This window comes from Scleropages formosus, chromosome 9, assembly GCF_900964775.1.
Source record: "Scleropages formosus chromosome 9, fSclFor1.1, whole genome shotgun sequence".
In the NCBI taxonomy this organism is placed as follows: domain Eukaryota; kingdom Metazoa; phylum Chordata; class Actinopteri; order Osteoglossiformes; family Osteoglossidae; genus Scleropages; species Scleropages formosus.
The window spans coordinates 8,647,981-8,668,187 of NC_041814.1; the positions used below are offsets into that span (position 1 = coordinate 8,647,981).

The following is a 20,207-nucleotide window of genomic DNA, read 5'->3' on the forward strand; positions in this document are numbered from 1 at the left end:
ACACAAATTATAATGTTACTTAAAACGCTGTCTTTGTTTTGAAAAAAATGTATACATACCTATTAAGTGGAAGATAAGAATACCAAAAACATTTCAAAGGTACTTCAATGTTGTGTAGAGCGAGATCCAACAATCACAAGGTTTGTCAAATCCAGCAAGACCTTCCACATACCACTGGGTGAAAAAAAATTGCTTCCCTTTGGAAAAATAAATAAATTTCAGACCTGACCTCACCACGATTTAGGTGCTAATGGAAGGATTCTGGAATCTGCCACAGATGTCTGAAATTAAAATAGTCTAGTTGCCTTTCATAAGTGATATTAGACTGGATCACCTGACATTATGAAAGTACAGAAATCCCTGTTTTCCGCTACATTTGAGTTAACAAGAGCTCTATTGTGTAGGCATGGACCTCCCACTCACCCAGCACCTCTAGCTGGGTCTTGACTTTGCTTCATCAGCAGGCAAGGTCTGTTATTCTTGCTCTGACTTTCCTCTATAAGATTGAAACCAGGTTTTGAACACGGCAGCCATGCATAGTGGAGGTCCTTGGGCCAACGTGAATCCATTTATTTCATGATCTGACGGCGAGGGGTCAAGACATGAATGAAAAAAAAAACTGTGTAAAATAAGAACTTTGGAAGAGAATGGAAGCTCTTGTTTGTAGAATGGACATGTCCAGGCTCAATCTGTGGTCAAATTACACCTGTTATTTCCATTTTCTTGAGTCAAACGACTTAAGGTTTTCCAGACCTGGTCTGAGGAAACTTCTTTGTTTCCATGCTTTCCTGAGTAAGGCTAATATTATACTTAGAATAGTTTTTGGAAATGTAAATGAATTTCTTACGTTAATCATTGATATAATTAACTTGATTATACACACACACTTTCTGAACCGCTTGTCCCAAGCGGGGTCATGGCAAGCCGTAGCTTAACCCAGCAACACAGGGTGCAAGGCTGGAGGGGGAGGGGAGACACACAGGATGGTACGCCAGTCCATCACAAGGCACCCCAAGCAGGACTCGAACCCCAGACCCACCAGAGAGCAGGCACAGGCCAAACCCGCTTAATTATAAGTTTAATCAAATTTCTTAATGCACTTGCTTACAGTGAATTTCTGAAAAATTATGCAAAAATAGGGTTTTTTATTATTGATTTACATAGGTTCTCGATTAGCACTGCTGCCTCACAGTGCCTGCGCTGTTCAAGCGTAGGTTCAAATCTGACTGAGTCAGTGTTTGCTTGTTCTCCCTGTGTCTGTGTGAGTTCCCTCTAGGTGGTTCAGTTTTATCTCACAGTCCAAAGACATGCAGTTCAGGTGAACTGGTGATGTTAAATTGCCTGTAGTGTGTGAATGGGTGAGTGAGTGTGTGCATGTGTGGCTAATCTCCAACGGACTGGTTTCCCATCCAGGGTGTACCCCCCCCTCCCTTAGCCTTGTGCTCAGTGCTTCTGGGATTGGTTCCAGACTACCATAACCCTGATCAGGACAAGCGGTTAATGAAAGTGGATGGAAGGTTTTTGGTTTTGCCTCATGTGTGGTGGAAGGTGCTCCTTTTCCCCTTCAGAACTGCTCAATCCCTATCAACATTCAAGAATAGTCTCAGAGCACATCTCTTTTTGGACCATTCTGCTGATCTCCCAACTGCTCCATAAATGTGTACCACACCATCTGTCATGATCACCTTTGCATTTCCCATCTGACACAATTCTATAGGCAGTTACATGTGTGATATATACTTGTGATATAATATGAGGACCTTCGCGAATGAAGCAGCACAGGGAAAATATTTCACGTAGACATTCCCTGTAGCTTTTAATACATATGTCCTTTTCTGTTGAGTTTTAAAATTAACATCAATCCATGAGTGCAGGGTCTGGAGCCTGTCCTGGAAGGACAAGGCACTGGGCTAGTCAGGATATACCCTAGATGGGATACCAGTACACTATTTTCATGCCAATCACACACTCATTCACTCAAGCATTCACAAACAATGGGAAGTTTTGAGTCAAAAATTCACATGCGAACATCAAACTGAGTTGGATTTAAACCCACTTCCAAAGGTTTAGGAGCTGTGAGGCACCAGTGCTACCTGTGGCACCACAGTGCTGCCATGATTTAACATGTACAAGAATATTAAGCCTTTCCAGACAGATGCTGCAAATTAGCATCAGTTGATAATTATTTTTCCAACAGCCAGTATTAATTTTGCCCTGAGAAGGTTAAAAGAGTCCAGTAAATCTTAAACGGTCAACATAATGAGGATCACAAAACCACACCTTAAAGAATATTATTAATACATACTGTATTTCATTCAAAGCAGCAGTCAATCATTTTTAACTGAATTTGTACATTAATCCAAAACATATTCTCATTACAAGCATTTTTTATTGCACTAGAAGCAGTGCTCAGAGTACAGTCACTTTTACAAGATCATGTGGCAGGTTCAACTGTAACTGCACTATAAAAGAGGGATATGAAAACAAGAAATAATGTGGGAGGACAGCAACTGTTGTATCAGCAAGCGAATGAAAGGTGGAATGGTTTTGTTTGTGGTGAGACTACCTGAATGATGTACATGCTAGTGCAATGGCTAAAAGGGAGACTAAACAACTGTTTGAAAAGAAAAACAAATTTAAGTTCTAAGCAGAGAAACAGCAAATAGCGTAGTGGTTCAGCAACCGAACTCCAGAAAATTATGGATTCAAGTCTTATTTTGGACATTCTTATTATACATTTGAAATAATTTATCGTCCACTTTTTGATAAAAGGAATGATAAATAAGCAACTAAACAATATCTTATCATGTAGAAAGGGCATTTAATGAAGTCAATCATAGCAATAGCTACTGAAATGTGAAGCATTTTTCTGTAGATGAATTAATGAATTAATTTCAAGAGGTTTTTTGCATGTGTAATCTTATGGATTTTTTGCATTTGTATGTGCTAATTAAGTTCTACAAATATACATGATATCTTTGTACAAAGTCTACAGACAATTCAGCAAAACAATTGCTTGTAGGGACACAAATACGAAATGGAAGATAGAGGCAGGGATTTGTCATTCAACTGTCCTGCCAAGATTTTCTTATACTTAGTACATATGAAAGTGGCTTTATTTATAACATGTTGTTCTTAGGTGCCCTCCAGTCGATGTCGACTCATTGCGACTTTATACATAGTTGATTTATAACATGTGATCCAATCACTGCCTAAAGAGCTGTTTATAAGACAGAATAAATGGTAAGACATTTAAATTTATATCCTTAGCAAGTAAGGCAAGCGGTAGTATAGTAATTTGAACTACTGCCTTTTAACACATAAATAAGGGGTTCAAATCCCACTAGTGTTGAGCATGATACTTACTCAAAATCTCTCTTGTAAAATTACCCATCTGTGTGAATGAGTAAATAACTGTGGGTAGCTTGACAATGAAACTTGCTTTGGAGAAAGTTGTCATCTAATCAGTAAATGTAATGTAAATATAATATACTCGACTGTGTAAATGTTTCTAAACTTATTGAAACTGCAAAATTCAAGATGTAAACCATATTTTTCAAGTATGCTTTAGAATGTAAAGACATTTACCGCTAAATCATTTTACAGACAAAATTACCAATTATCGTTTCTAAATATATTTTTACCTCTCAGTTAGTGTATCCAGCAGATTTTCCTTGACAGAAGTGTGTCACAGCCTCCCCATGCCAACACAGCTTTGCAGCTCTCATCCAGGTAATAACGCTCGGCATCAAACCTTGGTTCTCCATATCATCATAACCATCCTGTGATGGTTAAAGCAGATTCAAGTTTATACAACCGTCCACAAAGGATGCACTGCTGCACCACTATAGCAACAATATATGCAGACCAAAGTCAGCTTTCCTCCACTTTATCTCACTGTTTCTCTCTCTCCCTTTCTATGTCTCTCTCCATATTCACGATTGGATTGTTAATCCCTTCAAAAATCGGACGGATTAGACCAAAATGAATTCCAATGCATCAAATGATGTTGCATAAACTGCTGCAATCTGAGAGCCCGAGAGCAAACAGGAGTGAATCCAGCTGTGAGATTATCATGATCAGGCCGGGAGGATGCGCCCCTGTGCTCTGACGCCATTCGTACTGATCCTAGGTGCTGATGCTGGGAACACGTATACATGTAAATGTCAAGGGCAACCAAAATGTTCTTTTTATTCACACAATTCCTCTTGATTCTCAGGTCGTGACTGAAATATTCCTGTGTCTGAACACAAATGCCCGTTGTTGGTATGTATAATTATTGTTCATGTGTGTTCAAATCAGGTCTATCACTAATCAGTATTCTGAACTCTAGTCATTACTGTTATGATAATGAAAATAATTAAAGTCAGCATTTCATTACTTTTGATGGAAAATTTTTATGTTAAGCATTATATCAAAGTGGAATTCAGGTTGTTGTTAATTTGGATTAAACTGATCTCTATTTGAAAAATATTAGCTGTCCTCAATTGGGCTAAACTGTTAAGTTTAAGAGAAATATATTAAAAAGTTTGCACTCCTTGTCACTCATGGGATTCCAGATGCATTTTGGAAAGTCAAGAGTGAAATACAAAAATAAACTGACTTAAGGACAAAAATAATAAATCTCTTCTTTGATGGTCTGTTCATAGTCAAACAGCACCCCCAGTGTAAAACAGTAGCTTGCAAAACAGAAGTAAGTAGGACAGCCTCAAAATGTAAGATTTTTGCATTCAGATTTATGTGATCATTTTTACAAAAAAAACTTCAACAGAAATGGACAAAGTGATAAGAATTTATTTAGAGAGAGTTTGATCGTAATCAAAAAAAATCTTAAAGACAAAATATGGGAAATTCAGCCTTGTACCAGTACAGTGCTTGAATGAAAAATAGTGCACTTGTCTTTATTTTACACGAACCTGCATTTGCAGTACCAGCTTTAACATTTTTCTCAGCCACATTAGTGGTACTGAAACACACACGCATTTTCTCAAACCGCTTGTCCCAATGAGCCAAAACCTAACCCAGCAACACAGGTGCAAGGCTGGAGGAGACACACCCAGGATGGGACGCCAGTCCACCACAAGGCACCCCACTCAGGACTCTAACCCCAGACCCACCAGAGAGCAGGCCCTAGCCAAACCTGCTACACCACTGCACCCCCATGTGCCCCAGTACTGAAACACACACACACACACACACACATTTTCTGAACCGCTTGTCCCATACAGGGTTGCAGGGAACCGGAGCCTAACCCGGCAACACAGGGCATAGGGCTGGAGGGGGAGGGGACACACCCAGGACAGGACACCAGTCCATCACAAGGCACCCCAAGCGGGACTCGAACCCCAGACGCACCAGAGAGCAGGACTGTGGTCCAACCCACTGCGCCACCACACCCCCCTAGTACTGAAACATATCAGCTAAATGTACATTGCATTAAGAACTTCCAGAAACTCTATTCTTACCTTCTCCCCTGTAGGTAAACAGTGGCAGTCCCATTACAACTCAGGTATAACATATAGTTCTGACCCCCTTCTTAGAAAGTTCATTACACTAACATAACAATTAGTCAGATGCTGGGGGAATCGAAAAACACTGGCAATAGTACTGTAGTGTCCCCTACATTGGTGCTCCCCCATGAGTAAATCGTAACAACTGTGAATGGCATCTTGAGAAATTGTATAGTGGAGGGGGTGTTTGAGTTGATTTGCACATGAGGATCCCACCAGTGGGGGGTGCAGTGGCACAGCGGGTTTGGCCGAGGCCTGCTCTCTGGTGGATGTGGGGTTCAAGTCCCGCTTGGGGTGCCTTGTGACAAGCTGGCATCCTGTCCTGGGTGTGTCCCCTCCCCCTCCAGCCTCATGCTCTCTGTTGCTCGGTAAGGCTCTGGCTCGCCACGACCCCGCTCGGGACAAACAACCTCAGCAAATGTGTGTGTGTGTAGGTTACACCAGTTATGAAGGAAAATGTGTGTTGGTACTGGGGTGATCACTAGCTTAGTGCTAGTTAGGTTGGTTGTGAGGCAAAGTACTAGTTTCCAGTTGAAGAGCAAGGGTTCCTTGATGTTAGGGGTTAGGTAAGAAAACATAAAGATTCTAGTTAAAAGTTGTTCCAGTGAAAATGGTCTCTTTTTTCATATCTCAGTTTGTCAACCAGTTCTTATTCAAGCCTGGTTTTTAAACACTTGCAGCTATCATTCCCATTCCGAGAGTTGAAATGGGAATTTTGGCCTCAAGGCTGAGAACCTGACCTGTTTTATAGGCGTGCAGTGCAGTGGGGGAAAGGAATCCCCAGCTGTTGGATTCCACACTTGGTTTCCCCCATTGAAAGGATTCCATTTGGTATGTATTCTAATCATAGAGTATTTTGTAAAGCCATTGATGGTGAACATGAAGTGAAGGCATGACTTTGCGTGAAGTCAGGTACATGATTAAGGATTCAGCCAAAGCAGTTATAACAGTGAATGCAGGACCTTAAGTGGCTTGCACTACATGGGAGACTAAAAGTTGAAGAATGTATAGACATTCGTTAGTAAAAGATCTCAGCTGCCTATGTGTAAGAGGTGTTCAGGAGGACACTGTGCTACAGTGTTTTGGGGTTGTCCTCCCACTGCACAGCTGGTGAGTGAGCAGTGTACCCCGTTATTAGAGAAAACACAAGAAAAAGTGGTTTAGACTTGTGGGAGTCAGAAAAGGTTGAAGAAATATGAAGCAATGGAAAGAGATGTGTCATCTAAAATGGCTTGTATTTTTTTAAAGAAAAGGATGCTGGCAGGCAAGATCTGGCTTTAAAAAAAGGAGAAGAAAAAACATGTCAAAAAGATTTATTTTTAAGTGAGGAGGGAGTTGAAACAAAGAATGAGGACAGATATCATCGACAGGGCATATCAGAAGGGGAAGAAAATTGGAAAGCGTTGTTTCCTTAGTAAGTATTCAGTCTATACATTTCCATTAAGTCGTACAGCAAGTAGCGCTGCTGTCTTACAATGCCTGTGCGGTGCAAAAGGATGTCGGTTCAATTCCCTGCTCAGTTTGTGTGGAGTTTGCATGTTCTTCCTGTGTCTGTGTGGTTTCTTCCGAGTGCTCTGGTTTCCTCCCACAGTCCAAAGACATGCTGTTCAGGTTTCCCCATAGTGTGTGAGTGACAGAGAGAGAGTGTGTTGCACGGATGTATGGATGAGTGACCCAGTGTAAGTAGTGTATCTAGCAGTGTAAGTGAATAAGGTGTGTGGGCTGATAACACTACATAGAGTTCATTGGAAGTTGCTTTGGAGAGAAGTGTCTGCTAAATAAATGCAAATGCTTGTCCTGGTCAAGATTGTGGGGGGTCTGGAGCCTATCCCAGAATCAGAAGGGAGCACCCCCTGGACAGAAAGCCAGCTGATTGCAGAGAACCCACATGCACAGTCACCCACTTTTTCACACCCAATGGGCAATTTAGCATCACCAATTAACCTGATTTACATGTCTTTGGACTTTGGGAGAAAATGCACAGAGACTGAAATGGACCTACTCACAATCAGTTTGGGTACTGCAAGGCAGCAGCACCACTTTTTGCACCACTATACTGCCCATAATGGATGTATACAAATATGGAAATGACAGAGTATCTAAATAGAGAACAGTAATAAGAACAGAAAGTACGAACAGAAATTTTAAACATTTTACATGTTTGATAAGTGAAATAATAAATCAGTGATCTGAAATAATCAAAGAATTGCTTTGTAAGGTATTTCTTTAAGAGAGAGTTAATTTGATACGTAAGTATCACGTCACCTATATTGATTATTGGTACATTAGCTAGCTAACTGGATTCTTCTAACATGCCACTTGCATTTTAAGACTACATGGCTGCCTCGCGACAGACGACCGCCCTGTTTTTGTCAGTTGGCTCCCCATCTCCATTCGAAAAACCCGGGAGGGCAAGGCGCGCGGTATGTGCCCTTCTGATTGGTCAAGAGGGACACGAACGCGCGCTCCTATTGGTCTGACATCTAGCCCCGCCATTGGAACTTAGAAACAGCGCCAGAAATTTATGTTAGGTTTAAAGCGTGGAATGTTTTTTTTAAAAAGACTGTACTAGCCAAACGTACTGAAAGTGTGTTTCCATGTATTTTGATGCGGTTGTAAAAGGGGAGGTTTAGGATAGGTTGTCGTTTACTTTGTGGACAACCCCCAAATCGCCGCGGTTGAGGGCGCCTCGAGACAGAATCGAGTCTTCACGTGCTGCAGCGCGAGACGAGCAAACTTAAAATTACGCCGTTTTTTTTTTTTTTCTTCGAACTATGCACAAATCCGATCGATTTCTGGTAAGAAAAATACAGTAGCGATACTTTTCTTGTTTATCTGCAAACATGAAGGCGGAGTCGATTGGTAGAGGAAGTTGAGATGATTGCTAAGCTTAAAGCTGTGGCACAGCCCGGTGTACCACCCGTGTTTCAAAACAGTCTGTGTTTTTGCTTGAGCCAAGTCATGAGCTTCAAGTTGAAGTTAAAATAAATCGTTTCATTTTTTTTACTCCCAGAAATGAGTGTTCAAGTGAATTTGAAGGCGTTGGGTGTGTACAAGAGATCCGAGCCGCAGAGGGAAGCCAGGTAATTCCAGCTTTTTGACAGTCACAGTGTCCCAAAGTTGTGTTCTTAAATGTTTCATTCATTCATTCATTCATTCATTGTTGTTGTTATGGTTACAGCTTTAGCAATGAGATCAGATGCATATATAATATGTAAGCACTGTTTTGCTTTGTAAGATAAATAATCAAAGGTACGACAGGTCAGTGACAGTTTAGTTGACTGAATTAAGATAGCTGACAACATAAACAAATATAAATCCTGCCATAAAACTGACAGCATGTCAATTTCTTATTATAGGTCTTCAGAGAATGTCATCAATCCTTTTAGCTTTCCCAAATCCAGAGTTTCCCTTTGGGATGCCACTCCGAATGGGGACGTGGTCAGCCTTCATCTCTCGTATTATCGGTGAGTTAATGCTGATCATGTGCCAGTTTAAAATGAGTATACCATGCATTGTTGTTTGGTTTTGGCATTTCTTTTATTAACACTTCTGAGCGTGCATGTGAGTGATCAAAGTTTTTCTTCTTTTCTTTTGCAGAAACCCTAGGCTGGTTCTGGTGGAGAAAGCCCTACGTTTAGCTTATCGTCAGGCTCGACAAAGTAACAAGCCGCTATTTTCCTGTTTCCTGCTTGGCACTCTGACCGTGGATGATGGTGAGGATCGCAGAAGTATTTTTGCTCCCCTTTTGGCCATGTCCCATTTAGTCTGTCTGGATGTGATTAATTTTGTTGGCGAACTTACATGATATCCCTGTGTCCGTTCCCTCAGATGAGGAGGGAGTGACGCTGACGTTGGATCGGTTCGACCCAGGTCGGGAGCAGCAGGACTCTTCTACAAAGATGCCAACAGTCCTGTTGCCGGGGGACTTCATTGTGCCGTGTACGATCAGCACTCAGGGTGTAGCATCTTCAGATCTTGTGGTGCACTCTGCAGATAATTTCAACATAGCATTTAAGGTAAGGAACGTGATCAGTGACGTGCACTCCAGCAAAGAGTGTCATTTAAAAAGTGTTTTACAAGATAAAAGATGCTCTGCATCTTTTTTCATATTAGAGCAAACATTGCTCAAGGTCTTGCAGTTTGTTGTCAAAGCACACAGTAGTTTTTTGTGACTTCATTATAAATTTTCTATACTTATTCAAGTGAAAGCAATTAATTCTTATAAGACTTCCTTTTAAAATCCACTTTGATTTCAGTTCCTTTGGCGATAATTAGGGGCATTCGACTTCGGTTGCCAGACAGATGGCCATGAATGGTAAACTGATTGCTGGCTTGGCCGTTAATACAACCTGTTACTGACAGGTGTTTTAACCATCCAACTACCTGTAAGACATTAAATTACTGGTTTTGTGTTTTAGATGACCTTCCGTATATGTGTGACAGAGTGCAAGGGCGGATCCTTTATTTCTAGCTCTCCCAGTTTAGATGGCTACATATGCTACAAGCATAACAGAATAAAACTGACAGAAATCCACCAGGATGATATGTGCTGTGTTAAAAGTATTTGGGGTAAACCAGAAGATTTTGTTTCTGTTTTACCACTCTGTTTTTGAGAGCTTGATAAGATATGGTATTACAGCATGGTATGGAAACTTGACTGTCCAATCAAAATTGAAACTTGCACGACTAGTACATACTGCTCTAAAAATTATAGGGTGGAAAGAGAAACGACCCATACAGGAGTTGTACGAGGTATCTATTTTAAAACAAGCTAAAAAAAAAAAATGCTGCTGATCACACACACATTTTACATGAGAATTTTAACATGTTACCCTCGCTGGGAGACAATTTAGGATTTTGATGTGTAAATCAAATCATTATAGAAATTCTTTTGTGCCATCTGCGGTTGAGTTATTGAATAGAGAATTCCAAAACTGAGATTTTAGATTGGTATTCAGTAGATTTTTTTTTTTTTTTTTTATATATTTTGATTGATGTTTTGTTTTTTTATTTTATTGTATGATATGGTATGTATTGTTTTATGTGAGTCCAATGTTGTGCACTGGCCGTGTCATGGTTGTCCAAGACAAATTTCCCAGAAATGGGACAATAAAGTATATTCTATTCTGTTCTGTTCTATGTTGTTTAAATGTACTAAAGAAGTGCCTATTTCTCTCTTACCTGGCTAGATGCTCCAGCACTCCTGCTGTAGTAGAGATGCAGTAGACCTTTCTAATCTTCTCATATTGCGGGCCCATCTGAGCTGCTTGGAGCAACTGGACAGCCTGTCTTTCAACGTCCGCTGGGTTGCCATCACAGTGGCCAACACACTGGATATAGTCCCTGTGAGAAAGGTGCCCATCATCCCTACTGCTCTGGCCAGGAATCTCAGCAGCCCAGCCAGTATGGCTCAGCCAATAAACAGCAGTAACAGGAAACAGGGGTGACTGTCTTTCATTTTTCCTTCATTATTTTTTTCCCCCCTCCTTTCCTTCATATGCTTCTCCTTCATACTATTGCTTATTTTTGTGGTTGTTGTTTGTTCTGTAGATTTCTTACCATGGATCAGACCCGCAAACTACTTCTGTTAATCGAGTCTGACCCAAAGGCGTACACTTTGCCTCTTGTGGGAGTGTAAGTATTTAACATTAACTTAAATTCTAAGTGTTTTCTTTTGTTGCTGTCTTATGTTGTTATGGTCTGTGCATTTCTGTTTACTTGTTTACCCTGTTTTAGTTACTTAACAGCACCATTTTTTTAATGACCAAAATGTGTTAAGGTAGTTTTTTTTTTTCTGTTAAGACACCTAAAGGACAATGGAAAAATCTTTAAGTAGTTCATTTATAATATAGATAGATACAATGAAGGATGTTTTGGTTTGATTTGCTTTTGGAGTTGAAGGAATGTAAACAAAGCTGAATTTTGCCTTTTCCTCTGGTCCAGTAACATTGCAATCAGTCTACATCTTTTCTTGGCTTATACTGTAGTTTAGGTAACAAATGTGGTGAGCTCTTCATTTTTGCAACATTGACCTTCTTTCATTGCATGTTTTGTGTAATTATGTGTTCCATATTTTATCACCTAACAATTCTGAATTCTAGTAACTAATGAGGACCACTTTGGCTTTTTATTGTTCATTGGTTTATAGTTTGTGTGTACAGAAAGGCTAGCATGGTGGACAATTTGCTTGCTTCACATCCTTTTCTCCTTGAATTCATTTGTGTCCCTTAATTGCAGACTGTTAAACATAGCAGATGTGTAAGATCTGATATTACCAATTATGAAGGCATATCAGCTTGCTTCATTCCTTGGTTTGACAATACAGCTCTGGTTGTTCTCTTTTGTTATGACAGATGGCTGAGTGGAATCACTCACATTCACAGTCCCCAGGTGTGGGCCTGGTGTCTGAGGTACCTGTACAGCTCCTCCCTTCAGGACAAGTGAGTTTTACATCCCTCTACTCAGTTTTGCTTTAGCACAGCAGGTTTTGAAATAAGTCCATATTTTCACACTTAAGTGGATGTGTTTATATGCCTTCAAATAACCAAGCTAATCAAAACCGTTTTTTGGTGGCCTACATATGCTGCTATCACTGGGATGTTTTTCTGACAGGCCTCATTTCAATTTTTTTTTTTTTTTTTAAAAAGGTAGTTTTAGGTAACTTTTAATTTTTTTGAGATACTCTTTTAAGTCACCAAGACCGCATGGGATTGTTTCAGAGTGATGTCTGAAGACGGCGCATTCCTGGTGATCCTTTACTCAACGACCCACAGAGAGCCAGAGTTTTATCAGTGCCAGCCTTGTAGTGGGCAGCAGGAGATGGCTTTCCAGCTGCTCACCAGCGCAGAGTCTCTGAATCTGTACAAGGTCAGTGTAGTAGCAGTGCCTAGTATGTTTTATATTATGTTTTAGCATTGTTATCTTCTGTATTGGGTATAGTGGTTAGAGTTGCTGCCTTTGGACCCAAAGGTAGCAGGTTTGATTCTCACCTCCAGCTCTAGTGCCCTTGAGCAAGGTACTTATCCTTAAATTGCTCCAGTAAAGTTTCCAGCTGTATAAATGGGTAAATAATTTTAAGTAACTTAACATTGTGATGTGCTTTGGGGGAGAAGCATCAACTGAATGCAATTAATGTGACTTTGCTCTGTAGAAACGTTTTTGTATTATATTTGTTTAACAGATAATTTAGAAGTTACAAGCGAATGCTTTCAATTTTGTAGTTGAAAAGTTGTATATTTCACTTGGAGAGTTCTTTTGGAGCAAAGCATCAGGTAAATGAATAAATGTTTCATATCGTATCAAGGAAGCTCATCTCGCAGAATGTTGATAACAGGAAGGTCAAGAACTATATTTGTTGAGTATTTACGAAACTAGACAGTGGTTTATATATTGCTTATGTCCTGAGGAAGGTACTGCTTCCATAATGGTATATTCTAGATTTCTAGATTTTTAATAAAAAAAACTGGATTGCTTTGTAAAATCTGCTGTTTAGGGTTACATTACCTTCAGATGGTAGATTACGTCTAGAAACTCAATCTACGTAAGATTGATAAGATTATCTTTGCAACTATAATAATCTTTTGGAGTTTTTTTTTTTTTTTTTTTTTTTTTTGTAGAACTTGGAGATATCGGAGGGGCGCCCCTTACAGTTTGAGCTTAGTCCTGAAAGCCAGAACCATGAGATGGAATTCTTCAGGACAGTGGCATCAAGAGTGTCCTTTTCCAGGTAAAGAGCAGTAACTTCAGATTTTGCAGATATTTCGGCAAGGCAGGAATCATTGTGCACAGAATTGGTAAAAATTGAATTCATATTGCTGTAAAGTATAATTTAGTCCTCAAACAAGACTTGACTTTAAAAAAAGTACACCCTAACAGCTTTACAGCATTAACTGAAGAAAGTAAGTTTAGCTATTAGATTTCTGGAATGGATCTCATAACAATTTCGTTGCAGTGACCTATTGGATGAGATATTAGAAAAGCTTTTAATTGCATGGTAAATGTAAAATGTGCAGGCCAGCGCTTGTACTGGAGAGGCAAAAATCTGTGCAATACTTTCCACGACTTTTGTCATAACTGAAAACATATTTTGGTATTTGCTGGTTTCGCTGATGGTTCTGTCAGATACCAGTTCAATGTTAACAGATTCTGACGTGTTCACGGTCAAAAGTTAGTTTATCTCTGAGGCTCATTGAAGTGTTGTCTTTAAGTTTTGTCAAGGTGTTTGGTTTCCAGTGCTTTGATCTGTTTTTGACCATCTATCTTGGCACCAGGATTGAAGATACATTAGATATAGCATCTCCTCAAAATAAACTCTCGATCAGCGATCATGACTCAGGGGTGGAAGATGATCTCTCTCCTAGGCCATCTCCTAGCCCTCATCCCCTCAGTCTGCAGGTTAGTTTTCACTGTGTCATTTTGGAGCACTGCAGACAAGACTGAATACATGCAGTTACATGGCTGATAGTAATGCCTAAATTTCAGCTTTATCTTTGAGTGTAGAGAATGTGACCTTATGTACATATATTTATTAAACTGAGTTAAATAAAATTACAAATCTATTTTAATATTTCTTTTATTTCAGACACGGAAGATCCACCCTTCAGTGCCAGAGCTTTCTTTAGTACTAGATAGCAGTTTTCTGAATGATAGGAAGGTGACAACACATGAACTTTCCCCTCCTCAGTGTCAGACTATTCCCCCTGTTCTGCAGCAGAGGGTCTGTGGCCCCACCCACCAAATCTGTTGTGATTCTAGACCACCTACCCAGGTCCCCTCACCAGGTGGACCCCTTCCTCCCAGGAGACCACCTACAGCTGTAGCTCTTCCTACAAAGGCCGCTAGCAGTCGACCCAAGCCCGGGCAGCAGTGCCAACAGCTACAGCCAGGCACAGGCAGGAAATCTGCTTCACCTGCTGGAAGGAGATCTTCCAGTGGATCTGTAGCATCACCAGCAAGCTCAGGGTTATCCTCGTCATCCTCATCATCATCTACGCCAAATTCTGGGTGTTCACCAAACGTATCAACACATTTTCCACGAGAGCCTGCGGCTCCATTGGCTGCTTCACCCAGAGGTCTGTCACCTATCATTCCATATCTGCCTCACTCTTCCCAAGCCATGCCCCCAACATTAGGGCACCAGGGCCTACGGCACAGCTCAAGTTTACAAAGTCTCACACCCGTACACCCTCTTTATCCCACTAATTTCCACAGTACCCCTTCACCAAACCACAGCCCAGATTGTGTAGGTTCTGCTTGCAATTGCTGCCCTTACCAGCGTAGCCATGCACCTGTTTGCCGTTCTAGTACTTGGAAAGGTGTGGCAAACTCCCCCTTGTTACCCCACGTGCCCTCTGGGAGTTCTGGCACTGCCTGCTGCACACCGTCTGAAAACAGCTCCTGTTGTGATTGCTGCACATCCCCATCCCGTCGGGCCTTTGCCTGCCAGTCTTCTCCGCATCACAGCCCCACATGTGTTACTAACAATACTGTTCAAAGGTCACCACCTCACAACATCTGCTCCATGGCTGTGGACCCTGGGACCCACAGTGGATTGCCTGTGGAACAGGGTGCTATCACCTGCCAGGCACCCTGCTGTCAGAAGTTTTCTTCTTACCCGTCACATCCTGAATCCTGTCTCACTACAACCAGTGGATCAGGAAGCATTCTGCCTGCTGATACTTACAAAATTTTGATTGATCAGAACCGTCAGCTGAAAGTCTTGCAAGCTCAGGTTTGATTTTTTTGCACTTCTTATTTATTTAATTATTTAAATTGATCAACAGCATCTGTCTGCATGTAAAATTAGTAAGCCCTTGAAGTTTGGTGTTGCTTACCAATGTCTACATTGTTCTGTATAATTTGAGTAATTTTTTTAAAACATATACTGGTTTATACTTTTCTCAACCTTTTTTGCACTGAACATGTGCTTTATTGTATTTAACCAGGTAATGTTTTTTGTTCTGACCCCCCCCTTCCCCACCCCTACAATGACTCTTCCAGATCCAGAAGCTCCTTGAGGTTCAGGGCAATGTTGAGAATCCTGCTTCAGCACCTTCCCAGGTCCCTCCAGTGATGACAGAACACAAGGAATGTGTTGCCACTCAGAAGAGCATTGCCGTGAGCACAGGTGATGCTTGAGAACCCCTCCCTTCAAATATGCAGATTCTTTATTTTTTCCATATACTGTTGTGTGATAAATATTGCATTCTTTGAGGCAGTGTTTTTAAAAATACTTTTTTTTTTTTTTTTTTTTTTTGAAACTGTGATGGCTTACAGGAGCCAGTTTGTTTTGGAAGCCCCCTGAAGATGAGAATTTAGCAGTGGCTCAGGGTTACTCTGAAGCAAAGGCAGAATCAGGATGTCCAACTTCCTCCTGCAAGGACAGTGCCTTTCAGCCTTCAGTCTGCACGGGTACATCGTGTGGGTTTCAGCCTCCTGAGGACAGAGAGGAGGATCAGCACAGAATGGTCAACACAGAAACGCCAAAGTATGACTTGAGACTATAACTGGGTTGTTGGTGTTACAAGTATTAGAAGGTTAGAAGCTCTGAAACTGCAAATAATCTTTGGATCCAAAGGTCGCAGGTTTGATCCCCACCTCTGGCTGTACCAGCCCTGAGCAGGGTACTTGCCCTAAAATTGCTTGGCTGTATAAATGGGGGTAGGGGGTGCAGTGGCGCAGTGGGTTGGACCACAGTCCTGCTTTCCGGTGGGTCTGGAGTTCGAGTCCCGCTTGGGGTGCCTTGCGGTGGACTGGCGTCCCGTCCTGGGTGTGTCCCCTTCCCCCTCCGGCCTTACGCCCTGTGTTGCCAGGTTGGCTCTGGTTCCCCGTAACCCCGTATGGGACGAGCGGTTCTGAGAATGTGTGTGTGTGTGTGTGTGTGTGTGTGTATATAAATGGGTAAAATAGTTGTAAGTCCCTTTTTGAGAAAAGCATCAGCTAAACGAATAAATGTCAAATAACACAATTGCAAAAAATAAATATGTACAACTATGGCACTCTTGCAAGTCCGTGTAGAATGCATTGTGTGCTGTTTAAGCGATGGTTCTTTATACTTGTTTTTTCTAGGTACCTGCCTTGTGTTGGGCCACAGGTGTTCCCAGGTTTACACAGTCCAGTCCTGGATGAGAGCTCCAGCGGGTATAGGCAGTCCCAGTCTCCAGTAAAATCCGAAGATTCACAGACTGTGCAAGGATTTTATCAAAGGCTGTTGGTGAGTTTTTTTTGTGTTACTGCACATAAACTCAGTTTTTATTCACATGAGAGTGTAGAGAAACTACTGCTCTCCCTTCTTTGCTGGTCATGCAAAATTCAGAAGGTTGAAATTTGTTTTTACTTACCTATAAAGTTTTTGGTACAATGTCTTATGCCCCACAAATGTGTCTTTGTACTTCACAAGATATGAATACAGGCACAATAATAAGGGCTGCTATTGTAACATTGTGAATAACATTGTTCTAGGATATATACAGATTCAACAATTGTACATTTGTAAGTTGCCCACGTCTAGGGAATCTGCTGAGTAAATTATTAATAACCAATACTTATCATATTAACTTGGCCTGAAAGTGACAGCTAGTAAGCCAGAACACCATCTTTTCTTGTCTGGGAAAACTTGGAGGGAGTTGTTGCTTGTATTGCTCTGTAAAATGCCGAGGATGTAATAGTATATGGAGGCCAGTGGTTTTTAATTTTCCTCTCCAGGGCCAGGTGAACAGTCATTTTCAGCACCCTCAAAGGGAAGAGGAGGACATGGCACCAGAGCAGGCAGCACACATTATGTCCTGCTCAGAAAGACAGTGTCTTTCACCTGGGGGACTGGAAGCCCACAAGTCACCTCATAAATCTGCACTTATCCAGCTCAAAGGGCAAAAGAAGGCCTTGAGGTATGATCAAACAGATGATGACCAAGTGCTGAAGGCCTCACTCAAACACCTGCAGCAGCTGGGAGCAAAGCTTGAGGTGGGCTCAACACCTGAGGTCAGAGCACAGTGCAGCATGATCGACAGTGGTAGGTATGTCCTGCACCATGTCGTTATATAGCAGTTCTGTTGGAAGGTGTTCACAAGTATTTTACTAAATTACTTTTCTCTTCCAGCACATTAGCCTGCATTAACCCAGAGACACTGGTCCCAAAACTGGCCTTCTCTGAGTCTTTAGGAGCCAGTATCTCTGGCCCCAGTGACAGTTTGGACCTCGCCACCATCAATCTGAAGTACCTAAGTGACTTGCATCTTTCACAATTGCTGGTGGAGGGCATTGCCAAAGGGCCGCTCAAGGGTTCTGGAATGGTGCCTTTGGGCAGTGACTCCACAGAAACACGTGCTCCTGAGCTGAGCATTTTTTCTTCCAGCGACATGTCCTTTGCCACCCGGAAGTTCTTGAAAAGGTTCGGACATATGGGAAGTGGCAGCAGGGAGGAAAAGCAGCAGACTGAGGTGCATAAAGACCACCAGAGGAGGGCTGTGCAGCAGGACTCAGCCCTGGGGTGCTCAGCACAGACAGACATTTCAGTGGATCTCAGCATGGAGTGTGATGGCAAAGGAGGTGCCCAGAAGAACATTAACCATAAGGCTTTTTGCGGCCCTCCATGCCAGAATGTATCTCCTCTTCATTCCCAGAACCAACTGCTCCAAGACCTGAGGCCAAAGATGCAACTCCTTGCTAAAAGCACTAATAAGAAGTCTCAGAAGGAGAATATTGTTCCTGGAGGGGTGAGAGGGCAGCAGCTTGTACAAATAACTCAACCAGAAGGGAGTTCTATGGGGAACTTTTTGGATCTCAGCCGTCTGCGACAGCTACCTAAACTCTTTTGATACAAATCTTAACTTCAAAACTGATCACTTGAAGCATTAAATTGCTATATATCTGGCAATATCCACATTTTGTTTACAATAAATTTTGTGCAATTTTTTTTATGCTTATGGATTATGGTATGGCACCATTCTTCCTCAGGATTGTACATGTTTTCCTATAGCAATTTTATATTGTTTTAATACAATAACAGGACATTGCATTTTTATACTAAGTCATGCAGAAATGTATATTTGTGTTGCTTTGGCTATTGTGCAGGAATGGTGGAAAATTTTCATTCATAGTGAAATCTTTTAAGTTGGATTATGCCCAGTCAAAGTTTCTGCCTGGCCAAAGTATAGTAAATTAAACTGCAACTGATGGATTTTTGCCTGCTAGTTGATGTTTACAACTTTTTTGTGTATTTTAACCTTTTAATGTTTTGTCTGTCACACACTTAGTTTATATTACTGTGCCTTTAACAATTTTGATTTGACTGTCCAGTGAAGAGGACACCTAGATTGTCAGCCTTGACCCAGTGTTGTCCCAGTCAGGTTACTGTGAACAAGTCAGTGGTTTTAAACTTTGTAGTAGTAATGTTACTTATTCATCTTTCAACTATGCTGTTATATGCAAATTTCTTTTCCATATATATATCAAAATATTAATATTCCAGTTTTTTAATAAAATTTTAAAGATCCTGTTTAATTTGTAATTTCACCGTGAAACTGAAAAAAATGAAGGCGCAAAAGTGTGTTGCATCTGATTTTAAGTTGCTGCACATTTTTAGATGGTTTTGGAAAGAACACTACTGTACAGGAAGTCGGTACCAAAAATTTTGACTGCAGCTGTGAGGAGAGAACACTGAAATGGAATCCCACATTGTGCCCTGTAATACCAACTCAGCGTACAATGCAGTAATAGATCATATTTTCACCTAGGGTCCTTGATCTTTTGTTCTTACTATAGCCAACATGGCTGTCTTATGTTTGTGGTTCACTAATTTACTTTGTTTTATAGGAAATAATACAGATCACTGAACATTGAAACAACATTGGTTGCAGATACCAAGTGTTCTCTAGGGCATCTGGCTGATTATTCAGAAACATAACCACAGAACAGTGGCCAATACAAAATACTACATGAAAGGGTAATTTTGAGTTTTGGTGTTTAACTAACTGTTGCGCTTCTGTCTTATTACGGTAACCTACCTGTAGACAAGGCTATGTGAGGATACTTTGAAAGAACAAGTGCATGGTGAATTGTGGTTTTTTTTTTTTTTTCATGGGGTATGCATGAAGCAGGCCTGAAGAGCTGAGTTCTGCTTACAGTTAAAAGAGCTAGATGGTAGATGTATTTGAAAGTGTATATTCAAGTTGTCTTTTGCTTCTCAGAAAAGTACCTTTGTTGGGGTGGTGAGGTGGGAGTAAACATCAGTCAAAACCACAGAGGTTTCCATTCATACTACTTCCTGCTAGCTCCCCACCTGCCCTTTGCTTTTGCATACCATGCCAAGGTTCTGTATCCTTAATGAGAAATGTTTTATTTAAGAATTTAAAATTCCTCTTTCCAAAACAGATTCATCTGAATATTGCATATTTCTAGAAATCATCATCCTTTACCAGAAGTATCAGAAAGAAAGTAAAATGTGACTAAATGGTAAGAAAGCTGTGTGGGTGAGAATTAGGGCAAAGAACTAACTGCAACAATTTTTCTTTATCAGAAGGGAAAGCAGTAGGCATTGGCTTGCTCTAATCATTACACATCACACTGTCTGTGTTTCACTGCCAATTATATGATACTCTGAGCCTGCCCCTTCACTGGTTCTCATACATTTTTCATACTTTGTTCCAATGAATCATGAGTACAGGGTCATTTTCAGTCTTAGTCTAAGAAGCGCAG

At 41.0% G+C, this 20,207-nt stretch overlaps 1 protein-coding gene across 2 annotated transcripts; it reads left to right on the top strand.

The window, feature by feature from the left end:
* Nucleotides 1-8,153: 8,153 nt before the first annotated feature.
* On the top strand, nt 8,154-18,511 carry stil (STIL centriolar assembly protein). 2 transcript variants are annotated; one of them, XM_018726708.2, is made up of 17 exons: nt 8,154-8,308; nt 8,524-8,593; nt 8,870-8,977; nt 9,111-9,226; nt 9,342-9,529; nt 10,703-10,956; nt 11,064-11,147; nt 11,867-11,953; nt 12,233-12,380; nt 13,130-13,239; nt 13,784-13,907; nt 14,095-15,243; nt 15,513-15,639; nt 15,789-15,999; nt 16,581-16,725; nt 17,217-17,527; nt 17,611-18,511. In XM_018726708.2, the coding sequence occupies exons 2-17, from the start codon at nt 8,526-8,528 to the stop codon at nt 18,326-18,328; spliced, it is 3,948 nt and encodes a 1,315-aa protein (XP_018582224.2). In that variant the 5' UTR covers nt 8,154-8,308; nt 8,524-8,525; the 3' UTR covers nt 18,329-18,511. The 2 variants fall into 2 exon arrangements, with proteins under 2 accessions (XP_018582224.2, XP_018582225.2); XM_018726709.2 differs by having other exon boundaries at nt 8,278-8,308; nt 17,217-17,523; nt 17,611-17,635.
* The last annotated feature ends 1,696 nt before the right edge of the window (nt 18,512-20,207 follow it).